Below are 21,440 nucleotides of genomic sequence, written 5' to 3'. Positions count from 1 at the left end.
GTGACACAGGACATGACTGCTGTATTTCTCATAATACCTTGAGGCAAATCCTGAAAATGTCTGCCTTGCTTGAAATCTACTTTGTAGCATCTAATGCTTATAGCATCTCCAGTATATAATCACCACAGTGGTGAGTACATATAGAAAGAAAAGGACAAAAGAGGAAAACAGAGGAGGAAAAAATGGGATTCAATTATGTAGTGTTTAAATTCAATTTGTTGCCCCCATGAGGTCCAATTATGAACATACAATTACTTAAACACAAAAAGCAATTCTTGTCTTACTATTTCTATTAAGATCTCCCTACGGCTAGTAGTTAACAGGCACTGAAAAAAATCAACATGTTTCTGCTTTCCTTTGTGGACGAGAAGTTTTTCTAGACAAGAAAGCTTCTCTTACTGATTCCAAAAGCTTTCATTAATCCCTTCTTGTCTGAGTGCAGGGCAGGTAAAAGACATTACATCATTATGAAAGCAGGGGAAAACCACCTTGGGCAAACCCCAAGATAAACCCCACCCTTCGTGCCTGCTACTAAGTCTCACTCCCTCCTGCCCCTCCCAAGCTGGAGTAATGATGGAGTTACTCAGTTCCAGTACTCCTCCCTGCTGGTGTTTTGTCCTCCTGCATCTGTTCCCACTGCTCCCCTCATACTCATTTCTCTCTCCACCGCTTCCTCACTGCTTTGCTTTTCTCTTATGTTCTGGTTTTCCTCCCTCTTTTGTTGCTATCTCCTGTCAGTCAGTTTTAGCTTCTCAATCTCATGCAATTTCATCTTTTCTTTTCCCTATTTTGGTCCTCTTATGCACTCCTGGCATTGAAAAAGTGAGCCGTTCAGGTGTTTGAAGCAGCAATCCTTCAAAAAAAAAAAGTGATATAAACGAACTGAGGACTTGGCATGCAGACCTTTCTCAGATCTTTTTAATTTGGACACTGTGCTAAGATGAACTCTTGACAGACAGATACTAAAAGAGCATATTATTACAGCATGTTAATAAATGTCCTCTGGAGATCGTGTGGAGCTGTAGGGTCAGTACTACCATATTTAAAGATGAAGAACTGGTAATTTCTAAGGGCCTTCCAGTCTAGCAAATATCTGGGACACGCTGGCTATGTTTCCCCAGCTCTCTAAATTGCATCCTCCAGTCTTACAGGCAACAGGCAGGTAACTGTGTAACGTCCCACTAGGATACCGTTATACAATTCCTGAGAAAAAAATCGTTTGGCACAAGTGTACCAAACCCACGAGACAACTGCAACACAATTGTCTCTTGGGTTTACACATGCACACACTGTTTATGCTATATAAAGCACTTTTAAATAATCTTCAACATATAAAAACATCTACCATCACTTATTCACATCCCCTGGTCACAGTAACCCCAGCAAACAGCATTTATGTCTTACAAAGAAAACTGCCCTAGCCAGCAGCACATTATTCCTGCAAAAGACCTCCTTTCCTCCTCCAGGATGCACCCAGTTCGCAGCAGTGATGCCATTTCCCCAGCCTGCCAGTACGCTAAACTAAGCACACCACAACTGTGCCTGGGACTGGCGGGGACACCCACGTTCTCAGCTCTCACAGTGCGGAAGAGAATATTATGATAAACACAAAATGAAATCTTCTCAGAGAGAAACTGTTAAATAAAGACAGACAAGTTGTCTGAACATTAAAAAGAAAAAAAAAAGAAAAAAGAAAAAAGAGGAAATCTTCCATGTTTCTGCACATTAAGTGGGGCTTCAACTTAATCTGAATGGAAAGCTTGGAGTAAAGCACACATCACCTGAGACACTGAAGACTGTGAACTTTGAGGTAAAATGATGAGAACAGCCACAGTGAGTTCTAGCACATAACAACTTTGTCTTAGGTAATTTTGAATGCTGATTTACCATCCTTTAAGTATGCTTCTGTTATTGTATAATAATATATCATGTAGACAGTGATGGCCTTCCAGTTTCCATTCGCCTTCCTCAAAGCTGCCATCTTGGTACATTCTCCTAAATCCTGGCATTGAACTTGCACCTTCCCCCATCCCCCCTCCCCGCATCTCTTCCTTACTTTCCAGAATGCTACAGCTGGAGCACTAGACAGAAGTTTATACTTGTTTTGTACGTGCTTTTAAGAGAGAACACAATACCTTACTCCCAGTTTCTTGGCCTTCGCTATTAAATTCAGCTCATGATTTTCAGTACATTATAAAAACAACGGTAAATTTGAGGATTCCCTTAACACAAAAGAAATGTATTAAGAACATCCAAGACCACCCAATTGCCCTGTCGATCCACTTAATGACAGTGGTACGCCCTCTCTTCCTGAAAAGCCAAAACCAGAGTGGTGTTGTTGCACTCTCCTATGGTTTACAATTAAGAAGTTTCTTTCCTACCTCCCCCTTTCTGCCTTCATAAAGAGGTGACAAGAGATTTCCAAAACATCCTCTGATTTCACTGTATGGATCTCAACAGGTACAAAAGTACTGTGTTTTATGGATGCTGTATTCAACATAGCTAGAAAAGTTTACTTTTCAATAGAAATAAGAAAATTCATAAACTTTGGCATTGTCCAAACATTATCTTATTCCACTTCCAACAGAAATCTCAGCTTGTAAAAGTATCTCTAAAATACCTTTAGCTATGCAAAAACATAAAGCACTGTGCACATGTGTTAAGATGACCAAAAAAATTCTAAAACATTTTAACTGGGTTCCTGAGTTTCTCCAACTTAAATATTACGTAATCTGTCCCTGAAATCTTATAACTGAGATTCCTGTTTTTTTTCTAAATTACTTACAATCTTGAGGCTTAGTTTACAACTCTCCAGTAACTTCAACTTCCAGAGCCATTTTAAAAGCTGGTCTGCATTTAGTGCTAATGTGGCCGTGTTGCTTGCTTTGTGACCCAATTATCTCATTTGTCAAAGGACCTTGAACTCCTTATGGAAACACAGGTATTGTACTTGCTGTTTAAAAGTTACAGCTGCTGACCAGGATCTATATTTCATTTTCACCAGCGATTTCCTGAGAAGAGACTGCTAAATTCTGTATTACCTTGGAATTATGTCTCATGTTGTCTCCAGTGAAGGGGAGGTACTTTGTGAGGCTGTGATTCATGTTATGGCTATATGGTAAAGTTTATGGATAGTTATTTAGGATCAGAATTTACAAGCAGCGCTGCACCATCTCCTAGCTAGGCAATACCCATGATCAGGTCAGATTTATTTGGGGGTAGGAGGAAAAGCTGCTTAAAGCACTGTAGCTCTCCTAACATGGACCATCCAGCGTGGTGCAGGCCTTCTGAGCCATGGGACAACATGTACAGCCTTCTCTCAGCAATATTTCAGACTTATCCTAGCCTGTCTAGAAGCAAAGAAGCTGGCCATGTGAAGAAGAGAGCACTCTGGCTGGGATCCTTCTCTCACAACTGGTACTAGTCCTACTTGTTCCAATCTGCCACAGATTTTGACTAATAAAATCACTTCTCCATACCTAACAGTAGCAACTCCTATCTTTATAGCAGCTAATAAACACAGACGTAAAATGATGAAACCACTGCCCAGACTTCCTTCGGGTAAACTCAGGAAGAATTGCTCTGTATTTGCAAAACAGACACTTCAGAAACTGAGCTCTTCACCAGTTTGTAGCATGCTGCATATTCAGGAAAGAAAGAATTCAAGACCTTCAACATGGTAATGTTTCTCTGTCACCAAGAAGACTGTGTTAGCTGCCAATATTAGATCCTCACACATGTATTATCTACAGAAGAAAGATAAGGCACTCAGCCTGTGCTGTCCTGGGAAGGGAGACCTACTCAAGGGCAATGAAGTATACAAGTTTAAAGTTCACCACAATGAATGATGAACCTAAGTTCCCTGGCACAAAATTTGCCAGCCTCTACTTTCTGAACTGCTCTTTAAAGCTATTGGCTGCTAGGAATCAAAGCCTCTTGCTCTGGGTAGACCAGTCACCCACAGGGATAAACAGAAAAGAAGGAAATGAATGCCACCTAATAGATCTGTAAGCCATTCAGAGGTGGTGCTACTTAAGGGAACCTACATAGCCTCACTCCTCCCATCCCCTTCCACTTCTAAACTGGTGGTGCCAGGCTGATGAATTAACCTGATTGACAGGGTATTATTCTGCAGCTGGGTAACTTTGTTCGTCCCATTCCCAATGCAATTACAGATGAGCAAGTAGTGTCAACTGGGTGCAGAAGGAACAGGAATGAGCACTCACAGGTTAGGGGCAGCAGCTTCTCAAGCTCACACTGCCTCAGAGTTACTAATTTTATCGAGCAACACCATTAGCCAGTGTGTCACGTACATACTGACATTACCATCTTTGTAAAAGTAAAAGCATTCCAGGCAGATGTAAAAGTGGTATCATGTACTTGCTTCAGGCAGATACAGTTATACATTGGTGAAGAGAGACTGAACCAAAACTTGCTCATTTCCCTGAAATAAAATGTAAACTTAATTTTGTTGAGCTTGTTCAGGAAACATGGCTGATGCCAACCCAAAGAGATGGAGTATACCTACTATCTCTTGGAAGCTGGAATGCAAAAAAACCCCACATTACTGCGATTTCAGTGAAAGTCTAAAATTTGGGAATTATGAGAAGGAAAGTTTTGGCTCACTGAAAAAAGTCAGAGATACAGCTTGTGAAACCATTAACGACTTGGCCAGCTTCCTACATGTTCACTGATTCACAGCTTGTTTAACTTCTTGTATATTCCTAGCCATTTCCAAAAGCCTGATACACCTCATCTACTATACAGTCATTTAATTGCACTACAAATGAGTTTACCCAACCAATTAAAAGCAGAGAACTCCTAAGATATTTACTCAAACCTTCACAAAATGAATAGTTTAAACTCATCACATTTAACGTATCTGACAAATCTCTGCTACAGCATGCCAAGACCAACAATTACCCTGTCAAGCAGTCAAAGCTTTCAATTTCACTAATGAAGGCAAAAACCCCAAAGCAAAATCAAAGACAGCAGAATGTATATATTTGTTTAAATTGGTTCAGAATTAAACCCTCCTTTATATCCTCAAAATAAACAAAATATTACAATAGCATATTAAATCTTTAATAAGTTAGAGCACTAAACATGCCCACTAACGTATTTTTGAGAATAAATCGATGAAGCATAGGCAGAATTTACAAATATTTAGGTTATTTCAAAAAATTAATGGCCTGGAAAAACAGGGAAGGGTGAAAAAACAATCCTTGTAGCATAATAACAGTAATTTTTAGTTTGTCTGCTTATACTTGTAATAAACTGCAATAAATGCTCTGGGGCAGTTTACTGCTTTGTATTGACAGATGTAACAGGTATTACCGCTTAATCACACTCATTTTGTAGATAGATTAAAGAGTTTTTAGGTAATCATGATGTCCCCTTTAAAGCTGACCATGACTTTTGAGTAAATTACCTACCAATCACATCAGTGCCAACAGAAAAAAAACACTTTAAAGATCAAAAAATGGTCTGTTGATATTACAGTTCCACTTGTCTGACGTAGCACAGTGGTCTCCCTTCAAGCACACAGATAATTTTGAGAAAGTGAGATCGCAGGGAATTCAACAGCACAAGCCACCCCAGCTTACAGCAGCTGGGGGAAAGTGACTTAAGTCCTAAAACCACTTTTGAAAATGAGTAAACACTTCTAAAGGTTTATTTTCACACAGTTCACCGAGTATGTTCCTTCCCCTCTACATTAATTAGTAAGGGGCTGTATCTTTGTCTTCTTTCTTGTTCTTGATTTTTTTCTTCTGAGAAGTAACCATTTAAAACACAAGTCCAAACCAAAAAAATCTACTTTGTTATTGTTTGCTTAAGTGGAGTGGTATTATTTCCATGCTTAACTGATGAGATTTTCAATTTCCATTTCTTATACTACCACAGTATAACCTGCCAGCCTACTCATTTTAACATTTGATAAAGACAATAGTGATTCATCCAGAATCCTGATACACTCCAAGCTGTTCACCCTCTACCAGCTCCACTTTTCCTCACAAATTTATCAGTGTCTCATCCAATTTTTACATTTATATTGCCAATTTCGCATACTATTGGCATTTAAAAGGTGCTTCTTAAGCATCGATTTTCCTTGACAGAAACATGAGAAAGAAAAAAATCCTACATGCCTACATTATCCGTGCCACAGAAAGCTATGGCTTCTCATCCTTTCATTTCCAGCTTTTCAGATCTTTACTTGTCTCTGGTTTCAAATGGACAGTTGTGTCCAGTCTGTATTTCTTAATGGCTCATCAAGGCTTCTTCTGACTATAACACCTATGGAGCAAGAGTCACAGGCTCACCAAATGTCTGGCTTTAGATGGCTGGCTTTGAGCTGCTGGTTTCAACAAGCCCTTCTGCTGCTGCTCCCTCCTCTCCCCATCTCTCAGCATCCTAAACCTGCTGGGAAGCTGCGCAGGTCGACTGACTCAGACACCCTTTTCTCTGATTCTGACCCACTCCTCACAGTTCTTCTTATCCTTCTCCAATAAGACAAAGAGGAAACCGGGCAGGAGATGTAAGGAGGAAGGGAGGGCACTAAGCATCTGCCAAGGGAGGGAGAAAGGGATGCAGCCAGGGAGGGAAGCAGGAGCTACTGCTACTGCTGGAAGAAAGGCTTTTGAAGTCCTGGGGTAATTGGGGGAAACTGGCATACAGTAAGTAATGAGTTTGTCTAGGGAGAAATTCTGAGAAAATGAATTGTGCAGATGTTGAATAGTGAGAAGTTGTATCTGGATATTTACATAACTTTAATGCAAATTCTGCTATTTCCTTCAGGCTTTTTGCTGAGCTATGTAAGCAGGTCTGGGCACAAGTAATAGCCTCCACACAAGCTATCATGACCAACAGAAGTAGGCAATACTAAATACCTCCTGTCCCAGAGCTCAGGGTTACCTTTAACTAAATATGATCAGTGAGAGCACTGGTGTGTCCATCAGTCTCAGGCTATTAAAACGGCATGCAAAACTCCAGTGGGTAGATGGCAGGTGATTTTTCTTCTATGTCTAGGGTCTCTTTAAAGAGCGCTCAGACCTATCACGTTGCTACTTCTTACCTCAAGCAGAGGAAGGACAGACTAAAGCCAGTCCAATGAGGTCTGCACTGGAGAGCAGCACAGCCCTCTCCACTGACAGGCTGTGACAAAGTCTTACTTGGAAATGGGCTCCTCACCTCTAAACAGAAACCCCTCTTTTTGAGCCAATACATACTTCCTGGTCCTGCAGGTTAGACACATTAACAGTTACTGTTTTGATATATTTCAGTGCAAAAGAGGAGCCAACCAAGGGTTTAACAGAGAGCATCTGACCAGAAAAGGTGACTGAAGACAGACTTCTGCCTGCTGATAGACACAGTCCCATCATGGTAGTTCGCAAAAACATTTTGTGTTCATTTAAGGCCCAGGCTAACATTATTTTCTCTTGGTCTTCTGGGATGTCTCCAGGTGACTCACATACCACTGGGGAGCTAAGTTGTGCACTTGACAAGTGCCCAGAAACTAACCACATAACAGCAATTCCTTAGAAGCTAACTGGTTAAAATTTGAGGGTAGAAGAGTGCCTGCAGAGAAGCTACAGTAGTGCTGCCCTACTTAAGGAAATTTGTTTCTACTTCACCAATATTTTTAGGTCAAGTAAGCACTCATTTTTAACAATCTGCCTCCCTACAGATGCAGTTTTGTTTTGTTTCACATCTGCATAAACAGACTGTTGTCTACTATTAGAAAGATCAATTTAAATCTGCCTTTTGTTTTATTTGGATTTCATCTTTGGCATTACATGACATCTACTTCTAAGAAATCTTCATGATGTAATATTCAGTATTTTACTTTACTGCAGCACACAGTAATTCACTATTGCCTAGCAGGCTTTCCAGAAAGTTTTTCTTGTGAGCTTCAAATATTAGCAGTAAAATAGGAAAGCAGAATGAAAAAAAGCAGCAGTGCAAACAAACTCCCTTACATCCCTGCAATAAGAAATAATGGGAAGTTACACAAGAACAAAATGCAAAAGAGCTGCTGCACTCATGGATTACTCACCCATAAGCTCCATTACTGATCAGTTTAATTCTTTCAAAATCACTTTCCTGAGGTTTCCTCCGCAGCTTCAGTGAGGTATCAGAGCTCTTCAAAGTAAAACAGGAGAAAGAACAAAGTTAATACAGTACTTTTTCCAAAATCAGGGAAAAATGAAAAGCAAACAAAAACCAGATATCACCAGGCTGTCACACCCTGATGAACCAGATAAAAGCTCTGGCCACTTAGCCACAAAGCTAGCACAGAGAGGGGCCAAAGGGACTCCTGAAGCAAAGCTGCTTTTTCATCAAAAGGTATCTGTTACGTTGCAGCCATCTACCTGCTAATCTACATGCACAGGTTACAGTAGACAGGCGCGAAGGCTTCCACAAAGGAGTTACTGGCAATTCCTATTCAGACTTATGCACTTCTGTGAATCCTGCCAAGCACTCAATGGCCAAAAGAAAAAGAAATACATTAAACAGAAATAAAGGACACAGTGGTGGATTTCATGCTAAAACAATTATCACACACTGAATGCTAGCCTTGTGGAACCTTAAGACTGCAACATCTAGAAACATAAGTAGAAAGTTTTGTTCTAATATTTTTTTGCAAGCCTTCTGTGTGCTGAGCACCATGGTTTTAGTCTGAAGATTAACCACGCTTCTATCCAATCCATTTACACACACCAGGAGAAAATACAAAGGGCGATAGTGTGGGGGGGGGGGGGGGCGACACACACACACCACCTTGCTAAGATTCAGCAAAAGCAGCAACATAACAGGAAAACTTACATTTATTGACTCATCCATTTCCAGCACTTCTGTACCACTGTCACAGTTAGCTAGCTCAGCTATTTCTGGAAACAAAGATTAGAAACTTAATTTTAAACTATAGCAAATACAATCCTAAATGAAGTACACAAAACCTGCAAGTTGATACTTTTCTGTAATGATTAATAAACATGTCCTATCTGTAGTATTTACCAAATAACTTTAGGGCATCTCCAAGTACATATAAAAAAATCCCACCCGAAAAAATGAAGACGTGCTATTCAATGCCTATGCAATCTTCCATTGAAGAATTAAAACAGCCATGAAGCAATGAAGAGCAATACCGTTACCACTGCTGAGACATTGGAATTCTGAAATGTGTGGGTGATCTGAGCATTAAGGGAAGACAGCACGGATCTGTTAAACACTCCTGAGGGGTTAATAGTAGTCCCCACCCTTGTTGAGCTCCTTCAGTTAAGAGAAAAAAACTTCTAGTTTAGACAGAGATGGACTCCAAATGGTTTGCATCTTCTACATAGAAATGCTGATATGCCTAACCAAATAAGGTAAAAGCCATTTTCTTCTTAAAAGCTGATCATTTATGGAGTCACTAATATAGACAACCTCTCTGTGAAACTGAGATTTTGGGTGTCTACAACTTGACCTGATTGTCTCTGACAGGGTCAACCTATGCTGCAGAGCTCCTAAGCCCATCCTGTTCTTCAGTGGCCCAGTAACTAAAAAATTCACCCGGGTAATAAAAGCTGGTAGCTGAAAGCCCTGGGAAGCTTCATATTACTTTAATCATATACAGAGTTAACTATATACTCCACATAGCCAAAGATACACATTTTATCATGATGACCTGCTGGGGACTAGAGAAAGTTGTGAGGTGTGTTTTTATGTCAGGACTATTGAGTGTACTTATGAATATGAAAAATAATGGAATATTCACACAGAATATCTAAACTGGATTTTCCTATATAATAATAGGTGACTATTACAACTGAAATTCTGCACACCACTTCCTGTAACAATTAAGAGAAAATTAACCACATAGATAATTTTCTGTTGGAATACCTAAAGATTTAAGGAGTAACTCTCATTTGTAATCATTATCCAAAACACAACATTCGTGAAGTGTAAGAATCGGAAGTAATAAAAAGGTCACTTCAAAAAACAATCAGATCTTTAAAGTGTGAAGAGAATTTACAAACATTCCGAAGGTTCTGAATATGAAGTCAAGAAACAGTAAAAATGTCTCCACTGAGAACAAACAAATCTTAAAAAGAAAAGAGAGCCTAGGCTAACATGGTATAGGACAAACTCAAAACTGGAGTGGATTTTCCTGGCAAAAGTCAGTTTTCTGAACATGGGGTTTTATAATGGAAGTGCTGATGAAACCTTTATTGTACGGGTGAGAACCAAGCAAGGTAGAATAATATACTTTGACAGCCTTCTCAACTGAAATTATTTTCATAAATGGCAAATTGAGCCATTTTTAAACAGAACTTTTGCAAAATAACCATTATCTGAGACATACGTATTATTTGCAAGCAGTAGGTAGTAATGGAATGGAATGAAGAGTCAGCGTTCAAAATGGGGAGCTATGGAACCAATTTGCAATGCCTGAAGAGATTTTTTTAAAACTCATCTAAATACCATTAAACATCTGCCCTTTTTCATTCATTGATTTAAACCATTTCTGAAGACTCATGATTCAAAAAGGTAAAGATGGTAATTTAAAAACCACACAGAAAAATTTCTCCCTGGGGAACTCTTCAGAAATGCAGCCACCAGTCTCTGATAAGTGATGAATCTGTTGTGGTATTGCTTTCAGTGCAGTATAAATTTATCTGGCCTTATCTCAAAGTAATGCATGCATCATTTCACTCAAAGAAAGGACACTACAGCTACGGCAGCAAACAAAGGAGGTAAGTAGAGAAGAGTCCAAAGAAGAATGTTGCTTTTCTCTGCAGAGGAAGTAACATCCCTTGCAAGAACATTTATGAATATTGCAGGCATAATTTAACAGCTTAGTTGAAAACACAATTCTGTATTTCAGGTTAAGTGGCGTTATTGAGGTGGGTTTTCTCTGTTTTGAAAGATCTGGTCTGCTATTTAAATATTTTAAAATATTTTATTTTTGCATACAAGGAATTAAAAGCTCTCTCAGGAGGATGATTTTCATGTCATTTTTTTTAATAGCAATGAATACAATGTTTCCAAATAATTCTCTTTGTAAAGGATTAATTCCAGGGCATAAACCAGTAGTGCCATTCTTTTCTTTTTCCTTAGGAAATGTCCTTGTACATAGAAGCACCAATTTAAAACCAAAACCAGATCATTTAAGAAGCCATTGCACAGTGATGTACACTACTTATAAATATATCACTTTTTGTAGGGAGCCAGGAAAGCATTAATACGAATCAGATGGCCTGAATTATTTGATCACAAATCTACATACACATTAACATTTAAAATGATACACAAAATAATTCAATTGCACAAACCTCCAACTGAACCAAAGATCAGTAATCCATACATCATACACCCCTCAGGATTTACTGACTAACCACACAGACCACTTTTTCCCTCAAAAAAAAAAAAATTCAATTATCCTGGAGTGCTTTAAAGTCTATGTTATATTAATTAATATTCAATTTATGAAATGTAATTATAAGATGTGTTTTAGATGAAGTACACTCACACAAAATAAATATTTAGTCTGAGAAAACAGTATCCCTTATTTGTATATAGCATTTGACTCCAGACCTCTCTCACAGTATATTGTTGAAAAAAATTCAAATATATTATTAAGCTTAGGTAGTGTCAGATTCTTGACTCATGCTGAGGAACACTTTTATCCAAGTGGCCAGAAAGACTGAATCAGTAAGATAAGGTTCAAGTGGCATAACCAGGGTCAATAATACTATACCCTCAACTCACACTCCAAATTAAACCATTAAACCTTGCATACTTGATCAGTGAAGAATTTATGAGCTGTTGGTCTAGGCCAGATCAACAGCTCTCCAAATCCAGCAGACACCTTTTTATCTTGCAGATAATTAAGCTACTTCCTGATCTTTTCCAGTACCACATGGAAAAACCTATTTATGCATATTTTCCCAATTTGTCCTGCATCTTCACTGTACTCCGAATCTGATCTAGAAGCATCAAAGCTGGTTTAATCTATATCTCAGATAAAAATAATACTAAATTTGGATGAGGAAGTTCTGTGAAGATAGGAAGCAGACTCATAATATGTTTGTCTTTCTTTAAATCTGTTAACATAACATGAATATAATCTACAACAATACCCAATCTAATTGAATTAGATCTAACTAAATTCCTGACATCTGGCAGCGCTGAACTTCACAAGCTGTTGAAGTTTAACAAAAAGAGTTTTCTTTTAACACACTCAACAATATACTACTCCTTTGATTTAAGGAAATGTGATCTTGCATCATGAGAACTGGTTAAAAAAGTTTATCAGAAGTTTCTGCTATTATTTTTTGTTATCAAGTCCCCTCCTAGAGATAACCTTTGTCCTGGGTTGTAACACAGACAAGCTAAATGGCACTAACTAGACTCTTTTTCCATGATGGCATTTCTGCCGTTTTCTTCCAAATTGCAGGATTAGCACTGAATGCAATAAAATAATCTCTATTTGTCACCAGTGACAGAACCTGCTCTCAGTATGGAAGAGGGGATGGTCTGGTTAGGAGACAGAAGTTAATTTTAGTTTTCCAACAATGTCCATACAAGAAGAATCAGGCAAACAAAAATTCTGCAATGATAATACCTCCATAGGCACCCAAGTTCTCTCAACAAAAGTCCTCAGCATGGAGACATAAATTACCCAGGAAAATATATCTTTAACAGGAATGGGAGATATTATTCTCAGAGACTCCAAGATGTGGGAGCCTGGAGGCACTGAAGGGCAAATAACAGCTCAGCCCAGTTTCATTTATACCTATGGTTGGATAATAGTCACCATCAAGTTATACCAGTAAAATTCAGCTAGAACTGACATATGAAAGTTGCATTGACAAGTATCATTGACACACTGTATTTATGAATTATGTTCTCAAGAGAAAAAAATTTAATCTCCTTTTTAATGCCTTTGAGCGAGTGAGAGAACTGTGAAGGTCAGTGAATGCTTGTTCTGCTATCGTCTTTACTTTGACCCTTTTCAGGTACACACAAATTATAAGAATGATTAAACACACTGAGAAGGAAGAATCTGGAAGCCTACAGCTAGACCAGGACATGCGCTTACCTTCCAAAGGATCTTTATTTAAACCCAGCTGGCTAATAATGTATCGAGGGATGTCTGTTTTAATGCCCTGCCCCTCTTTAGCATGGCCTTCAGCTGCTTCCAAAAGATAGTAAAACTCTTCGGGATCAAACTCCTAGAAGAAAAATAATCACCATAATTCTCTCTGTAAAAACTGAAGTCTTAAAGCCTAACACAAAAACTTCCTTTGCTTCCTGTACCACAAATATTTTACATTTCCCTTATTAAAAACAACACTTTATTCTACTGCTAGTAGTCTATTACTCTATTATGATTCTTATACAATGTAACATGCTGTAAGCAATGGAATGTCGTACCATTATTTCAGAGCACTACTTTATAGGACTAGTAAAGTTCTTTGCCCTCAAAACTTCCCATAATATTCACAGTAAAATGACCTATAATCGGCAGTGATAAGATTTCACATACACAAGATTTCATCTCCCTGCATCCATTTGCATATAAAAATCCACTACTGAATTAAACGACACAAATACATTGCTCTTCCCTTTTACTTCTAAATTAAATTTTGAAGTATTTTTAATCAATATATACGCTCTATGTTTTATGGAAAATACAATTAGATAAATCATTAATTTTAGAATGAAGCCAAAATCATAAGCTGCTGAAAACAACATCTGAACTTCATTGATCCCATTGTTCCAATCAAGAAATGAAGCATTCTCCTTTGGGAACGAATTATATTACAACTAACATTTATACCATACCTAAAAGGCATACCTTGAAGAGGAACAAAAAAACAGCAACACAGCCCCTGCCTTTCCCCCCAAGTCCCTTGGGAATGTATTTTACTACCTTGACAGATGATAAAAAAAGGGAACCATTGAAAGAAACAGGGAAGTTTATTAAAAGGTTTTGTGGGTTTTTAAGTAACTTTCTCCATCTACCAGTATGAATCCATACCAAAACACCTCTCACATAGCCATTACATTCTTCAAGACGTTCGTGCCAACCCGCAGATGACAACAGGTGATACATATATATAACAATGCTTGATAGAGTGAGAACCAGTCAGAGCAATGAAACATCGATGTAACAAAGCAGACTTTTTACTGGAGTAAGCCAGTTCTGTCAAAAATATCTACAGAAGCCAGGCAGACTGCTGAGCTGGTTAGCTTCCTTGACAGTTGTTCTGTGGCCTGCCATAACTCCACAGGGCTTCAGTACATGTGTTGGGTCACAAGGCTCCTGTCCCAGCTATTCAGGCTACCCAGGACCTCGGAACTCAACGTCCCAACCTGGAAGATTACTTGAGAAATTTGGTTTCATGTTTCATTTTGGAAGCATCCAAACTGCGCTGGCTACCGGGAGGAGTTGCAGTGTGTCTGAAATTAAATAGCTTCAGAATTTTCAGGCTTGTGAAAACAATCTTGGTTTTTCATTTGCCATGAAACCATTTTCACCATCTCCAGCCTACTCCAAAGGATCTACCACAAACCCGGAAACTGTCTAAATTCTCTTATTTAGCTCAAAGTCAGGATGCTGCTGAACTCTCTATAATTCTGAAGAGAGTAATTAAGCATTACATGCTGTTTTAGCCTCTCTCTCCTTATCCGACATGCTGTTCCCAGATGTATTGATCTCTTACATATTACTGCTTGGCACTGAAGAACACAACAATGTGATGCTGTTCCTACCTACCTTCATCAAGAAAACATCATCTCCTTACCTCCTGCAGTGGCAGATATACAGCTTCTCCTCTACTTGGCTAGTAAGCCAAGTTAACTTCAAAACAGATACTTTCAATCATAAGAATGTGTGAGTGTGTCCACATATGTCTCTCTAAATCTATATACCCCCAACATATACACACAAGCAAATAATTAGAAGCAACAAGTTTATTTTCTGATCTTTATTTCCAACTCCGTGTTTCATCTTCCATGTGCAAATAGAGAAAATCTTTCAGTACTTGGCAGTAGCTCTTGGCACGTATGAAACTGCAAAAGCTTTATTCATATGATTATCAAGTGAATAAAAACAGGGATTCACATACCATAAACACCTGGGTCAAGATCACCATCAAAAAAGTGACAGCATTACTGCATGGTATGTGAAACATATCATGACAAAAGGGCTGGATTTATTTCCTACAATGCTATGAACCTTCTTACAGAGGCTGAAGTTTTCCATAGCCAGTATCTATTTCAGAGACATCCTAAAATGTCAGCCAATATTAGTCAAAAGTTTCCAGAGGGAAGCTACAGAAAAAAACAACAATATTGTTTCTGTAAGATTACATTATTCCAGTGACATTTACGGAGTAGGCTTAACACCTTCTTGTACGAGAAACGTATTATTTTGTGACAGTATGCCTAAATTTGTTCAAGGTACCTGCCTCTGAAGAAACATACTGTGCAGAGTTGTTACATTCCAGCTTAAATCTCCTAAAGAATCCTTTGAAGTACAAACACTCTAAGGAAGCTGTGCTGGCTTTCTCTGCAATTGATGCTCTGAAACTCTGACCTAAAAAACAGACGTCTCTCGGCCTCGCAATACTGTACTTCCACTTGCCTCGGCAGCCCAGCAAGAGGAGGGACACGGGATGCACAGCAGCTCTACCTGAAGCATGATAAGGCAGAGGAAGTAACCTATGGTAAAATACCAGGGGCAGAAACTGGGAACTAAGTGAATCAAGATTTGGACTAGGTAGCTATAAAACTTAGCACTCAGGAGAATGAACTACTGGGAAAATAGAACACCAAGCGAGAACCTGAATTAAAAAGCTCTACGACGATGACGCTGTGGGCAGGGGTAGGTGGAAGAGAGCCAGCAAGCAGGGAAGGGAAGAACAAAGTATCATGAAGAAGCCTTGGTCTGAGAGCCTACAGGATGCATTTAAGCACTTTTTTTTGGATTTGTGATGACAGAGAAGGACACCAACCAGAGGAAAGACATCACATGAGAAACTGGGGAAAGAGCTGCAGAAATGTTATATGAACCTTGGGAATGGAGCAGGGAAGATCACACTAGATATGGAATGAGCATTTCAGGATTCAAGCTTGGATTCAGTGGCAGAGACAGGACGTGCAAGCTTGGATTCAGTGGCAGAGACAGGACGTGCTAAGCTGTCCTCTAAAGCCTTTTTTTTTTTTTTAAACATCTCTTTCATGCTGAGCACATACCTTATTTTAGATTCCTTCTGAACTGCAAATCATGAACAAACTGCAACTCAGAACACTGACACATGGTGTTTCCAAAACAAAACAGAGGCAGCTCTCAAAAAGCCCATGGCCGAACGAGCCAGGTTGTGGATTAACTGTCTCACACATGAAGAGGCATAGCACAAAGCCAAAATCAGGTTGGAAAGACGTACTAGCTCAGATTCAGTGCCATGCAAATGCAGCTATGACACTTTCAGGCATAACTTGAGTCTAGCAGCAGGTTAGCAGCTCCCACATAAGCCTCGCCAGCCTCAAATAGCTGTGTGCAGCATCAACACTGTGATCCTGGTATTGGCAAGCAGAGTGGCTCAACAAAGTCAGCCTGGGCTGCCTGCCAGGCCTGTTGGACTCAGGCTGGCTCTTACATGGTATTTGGGTGTCTATGCCATCCTCCTGAGTACACCGTGTTCTGTGAGGGTTCATTAGTTCCACTGAAGAACTGAAGCACACTGTCTCTGTGCATAGGAGCAACTTCCTGCTCCTGAGCCACCGCAGCTCCCCCAGCATGGGCAAGCAAAGCAGAAACACACCCACACAGCCTCCCATGAGCTAGCCCAGTCTGGTAACATCAGTGCTACTTCTGCTTCTTCTGGTTCCCAGTGTAACTCCGGCTATCTGTATATCCAGATACCCGAACCCCTCTGCTGCTGTTCCCCCAATCAGGTACTGCAGAGCTGACTGCAAGCTGCCTATAGCACTGGCAGCTGTCAAGGGAAACAAAATTACAAAACTTGTAAGAAGAAAAACAACAACAATGGGAAAACCACCAAGCAATTACAATTCCAGGACAGTCTTCCCAAAGGAATAGCAAAGTCTAACAAAAAAAAAAAAATCAGAAAAACCCAGCTGGTTTCAAACTGGAGCTTCCTCAGTTGATGAAAGGGTTTCTGGAGCATAGTATTTGAAATACCAAGGAACCAAACACAACTGCAAGAGGGCCCTGCCAGTCCTATGTTCCTGAAATAAAACTAGAAAGAATCCCACCAACAATGAAGCCCTGCTCCATTGTTTGACATGTTTTGTTTTTTTTAAAAAAAGGGCCTTGAATACTAACCCAGAAACTTTCCTGCACTACCAAGTGAAAATCTATTTATAGTAAGCATGATCTTACCAGGCATTCCAGTAAGCGAGCAGGACGAGCAATAACTATCAGGATTTTTCGGACAAGTTGCTTAATAAATGCCAGTTCTCCACTCTCTGATCGCTCTTGAGCCTAAAGACAAATGTAAAGCAATAATAAAACAAACTGCATGTGATGCATTACTCAGGAAAGTATATTCAAACCTTTGAGGGTTTGATGCATGTACAAACAGCGCATCAGACACCAGCAGAAATAACTAGGATTTGAGCAATGCTGCAATTTCAAAGTGAAGTAATCCCACTTGTACAATTCTATCACTCTGTAACAACAAAATAAAAGTGCCTACAATGGACATAAAACTTTTTTTTTTGTCTTACACAGTATTATTACCATTAGCTTTGCAAAAGGGACTACATTTCAATACATCTCTCTATATGTAAATTTGTGTCTCAATTTGTTAATTTTAGGATTAAATGAAAATTGACCTAAGTAATATTAATAAACATAAGCAACATCCACGCCAAATTGATACCAATTTCATATGGCCACATCATACTAAAGTGACACATGTAAACAAAACTAGACTTGCAGAGAGGCTCCATATAAAAGTAGAAAGACAATGAAAAATTGAGTTCTACAAAGACAACAAAAACGGAGGGAAAATCCTATTTAAAAAATACCTCCAGAATAAAAAACTTCTAGAAGGTTTGATAACATTTGCACAATTCTGAGCTGCATTTCAAATTTCTCTCTAATGTTCCCCTCTATGAACAAATTATATAATTTAAGGATGCTAATGAATGCAAAGAAACTGCATCATTCTCCTTCTGATTAAAATATCCTAATAGCCCTTCACTCAAATATCAAAGCATTTATTTGTTCTGAACACTAGAAACTGCGAACTTAAGTTTTTCCTCACTCTTGCTTATTCAAAACCACAAAGAGAATCAAGAAACTAACATTTTAAAAGTGATTAATACTGACAAGTAAGTACCTTTCAAATAACATATATCTGGTATTTTTGAAGTTATAAAAAAAACTATGAAAATATGAAGCTACATATTGCACTCAATATAAGCACTACAATTCTAAAGAACACTAAACATTTGAGAAGAGTTAATCTGTGAAGTTTAAAGAAGGAAAAAAGAAAATACCATCTAGCAATCTGCAACAGGTTTTGGAAGTACCTTAATTGGACACAAGCATTTGTGTTCTCCACACTATCAACCAAGTCCAAAGAAAACTATGTTCTAAACAAAACACCTGTCTACTTTAATCACCTATAAAATTTAAAGCACCTTTGTACAGTGTTGTGAACAGTCAGGCGCATATGTGAACAAGACTCAATACTAGTTACATTTAAGAGGGATGAAGTAGGAAGCATTCAGGTCCACTTGACCTTGAATTCAGAATTGTAAAACGTGAGTTGAACCAAGCTGCTCAAATACCAAGAGAGTCTTCCCTGGTTAAGTAAAGTAATCACTGTGTGTCGAATAGCAGTAGGAGGTGAACTCCTGAATGCTGTAGCTGGGAACTGACAACAAATGAATCATGTGACTCCAATGCCCATCACTGAGTTGTGCAAAGAGAAAATTTTCTTACTGACATATTATATTATGCTATTGACAGGTATTATGCAGTTGACTCAAAAGTTAAGTCTGAATATTTTAAGGTATTATGTATTTTGCAAAACAGGAAATTTTTACATAATAAAGAATTAGCATCATAGAAAATGGCAAAACAAGTGCATCTGTTTTTTTAATAATACACTTTTATATGCAGATTGGAGAATAACTCGCTAGAGTGATTTTTTAGTGGGGTGGGGGGGGGTGAACATCTACTCTAAACTCTACTTACTGTGTAGTCACTTTAAGGGATATAGTTAATAGGGATTAACAGTGTTAACACTGGTTTAGTGAATCTTAGCTTAGACATATTTCCCTGTATTTTGACATTACCACTAGCGTAATGGAATTCATAGTCAGAAATCTCCAGTCAACTGTCCAACTCTGCCTTCACTTTGGCATGATAAGAATGTGAACATTTCACAAAAAGGTCACTAGTTCAAACTTCCTTTGTTTCCAAGGTCTTGTAAGCTCCTTGTAAGCAAGCTCTATGTATTTTCTCTGTTTAAAAAATAGGTTTTCGATAACCCAGAAATAAATCATTGATGCCTTAAGTTTTGCATTGCTTTATGAAGAGAGAAAGTTCAAAATACAGTAGTTGCAGAAAATCTATTTACTGAATAGGAGTTAACGAAAAAGCAGCATGGGGGGAAAAAAAAAATCAACCAAAACCTTTAGCAACTGCTCCTGAATTCAAAAGAAAGCAGAAGAAAAGACATAAATTAAGATGGGCATGGTATATTAACATCTCAGTCAGAAAATTTCAAGTAAATACCAAATTTGCTGATCTATCACATTAACTTTGGCTCATAATGTGCTATCAAGTCCTACACAAACAAATGAGTACATTACATACTGTACTTGTTGTTTTAATAATGATACATTCATAAACTGTGGTGACTTATGTCATAGTACGTTTATTTTGTCAAGTTCCAAGTTCTTAATTATTTAGCTGACTATTCTATGGAAGTGTCAACAGTTTTAGAAATTACATTATTTCTGTTAATAAACAGTTTAATTATGAAAGTAATAGTATACATATTTAAATAATTAAATAACCTTCACCTAATGGAAAGCTAAGGGTTGCTGTCTGCTTTCTCAAAACAGCAGGCAGCCAGTAGGGTTGATAAAGGGGAAAGTGTGTATGTTTCTCATTTATCCACAGTAAATGGAACAGCAAGCCTCCTCATTTAGGGCTTATGCACACACTTCTGTAAGCAATTTATAACTTGCACTGCATGACAAAATGCTATTGTTTCTGAAATCTTTACAACCTATCTATTCCAGGCTAGTACACTAGGATGTCTTACAGCCTTTGTAGTGGTCATTATGTGCACTAAAACTGCTATGAACACCACTTTGATAATTATTTGATTGAACAGTCTGGATTATTTCAAGACAACAACTCTCAGGCAAGCAGATTTAAACATTTTTTTTTAAGTAAATATAACAGCAGTCTCACGGCTCATACCTCCTGTAGCAATTTGTCTAATTTCTCCTGTAATTCAAGAAAGTATCGTGACGTGATAAGGCCCTGGCAGGATTTATCCAAACAATCTCGAGCCAGTTCTGTGATCTGATGGTGGGTAAAACTGAGCACTCCATCTGCCAGGGGAAGGACATTATCTGGAGAATGATTTGTTATAACATCTCGAAGCCTCTCTTCCATCTGAGCTGTGGCCTATAGAAAAATAGATGCACAATACATTACATCAGCTTTAGACGAATCTAAGAGCCTGGAACCTTATTTCCAATTCTGCAACATTTCTGTAGTGCCTAAGAAGGTACCTAGCTGGAATATGTGAAATGACTGAAGCAAAAGAGCAAGCAAACAGAAAGGCGAAGTGACAGATGACATTTCCCCACATTACCAGTGCAAAAAGCAACGCCCTGACTGTTCTGCCACACAGATCCTCCCCTGTCTGCCAGTAGTGATTAATTGTGCCCTGATCTTGTGACGATCACTAAACAGAGCTAAAGGAACACCCATGACTAAAACTTTAAGTCCAAGTCAAAAATTAGAAAGAGAGAACTCATGGACGTTTGTCTGTTTTGCTAAGACTGCAGATACCACAGATGCGAATATCTTCCTGAATGAACACTAACTGATAAAAGCACCACAAGCTCACTGATCCTGTCAGATGTGTCTGCAGATTGCTTGATGAGTCCATTTCAGAGAACCAACAGTCTGGTTCTCACAGAACTGCAGATGCTTAAAAAAATCCCGAAAGATATTTTTATTATCAAAAAGTAATCCCACACCTCTTAGTTCATATCTCAAACACTGAAACAAGTGGGTTTCAACACCTCAGACTGATGCTCAATTGCTCTACAAATCCTGACAAAGCTCTCTTCACATTTCTACAAAGAAATATGAAGAAATTTCTTCTGTTTTTTAGGCAAGTGCGATCTAGATGATCAGGTGGTGAGATGGATTGTGAACTGGCTGG

General features: G+C 38.6%; 1 protein-coding gene across 1 annotated transcript in view; it reads right to left on the bottom strand.

Moving 5' to 3' along the window:
- The window catches only part of LOC104458031 (microtubule-associated serine/threonine-protein kinase 4-like), a gene marked incomplete at both ends in the record, with an annotated part of 39,700 nt that extends 19,029 nt beyond the window's left edge, over window positions 1-20,671 (bottom strand). Inside the window, 5 exons of the mRNA XM_010079786.1 lie at window positions 8,054-8,139; window positions 8,824-8,888; window positions 13,085-13,217; window positions 17,396-17,497; window positions 20,462-20,671. Of these exons, the coding sequence (XP_010078088.1) occupies window positions 8,054-8,139; window positions 8,824-8,888; window positions 13,085-13,217; window positions 17,396-17,497; window positions 20,462-20,671 (596 nt within the window). The remainder of the gene's footprint in view (window positions 1-8,053; window positions 8,140-8,823; window positions 8,889-13,084; window positions 13,218-17,395; window positions 17,498-20,461) is intronic.
- Window positions 20,672-21,440: the final 769 nt, after the last annotated feature.

This window comes from Pterocles gutturalis, unplaced genomic scaffold (genome assembly GCF_000699245.1).
Source record: "Pterocles gutturalis isolate BGI_N339 unplaced genomic scaffold, ASM69924v1 scaffold24699, whole genome shotgun sequence".
Taxonomy (NCBI): Eukaryota; Metazoa; Chordata; class Aves; order Pterocliformes; family Pteroclidae; genus Pterocles; species Pterocles gutturalis.
This window is presented reverse-complemented; position numbering and strand designations above follow the sequence as displayed.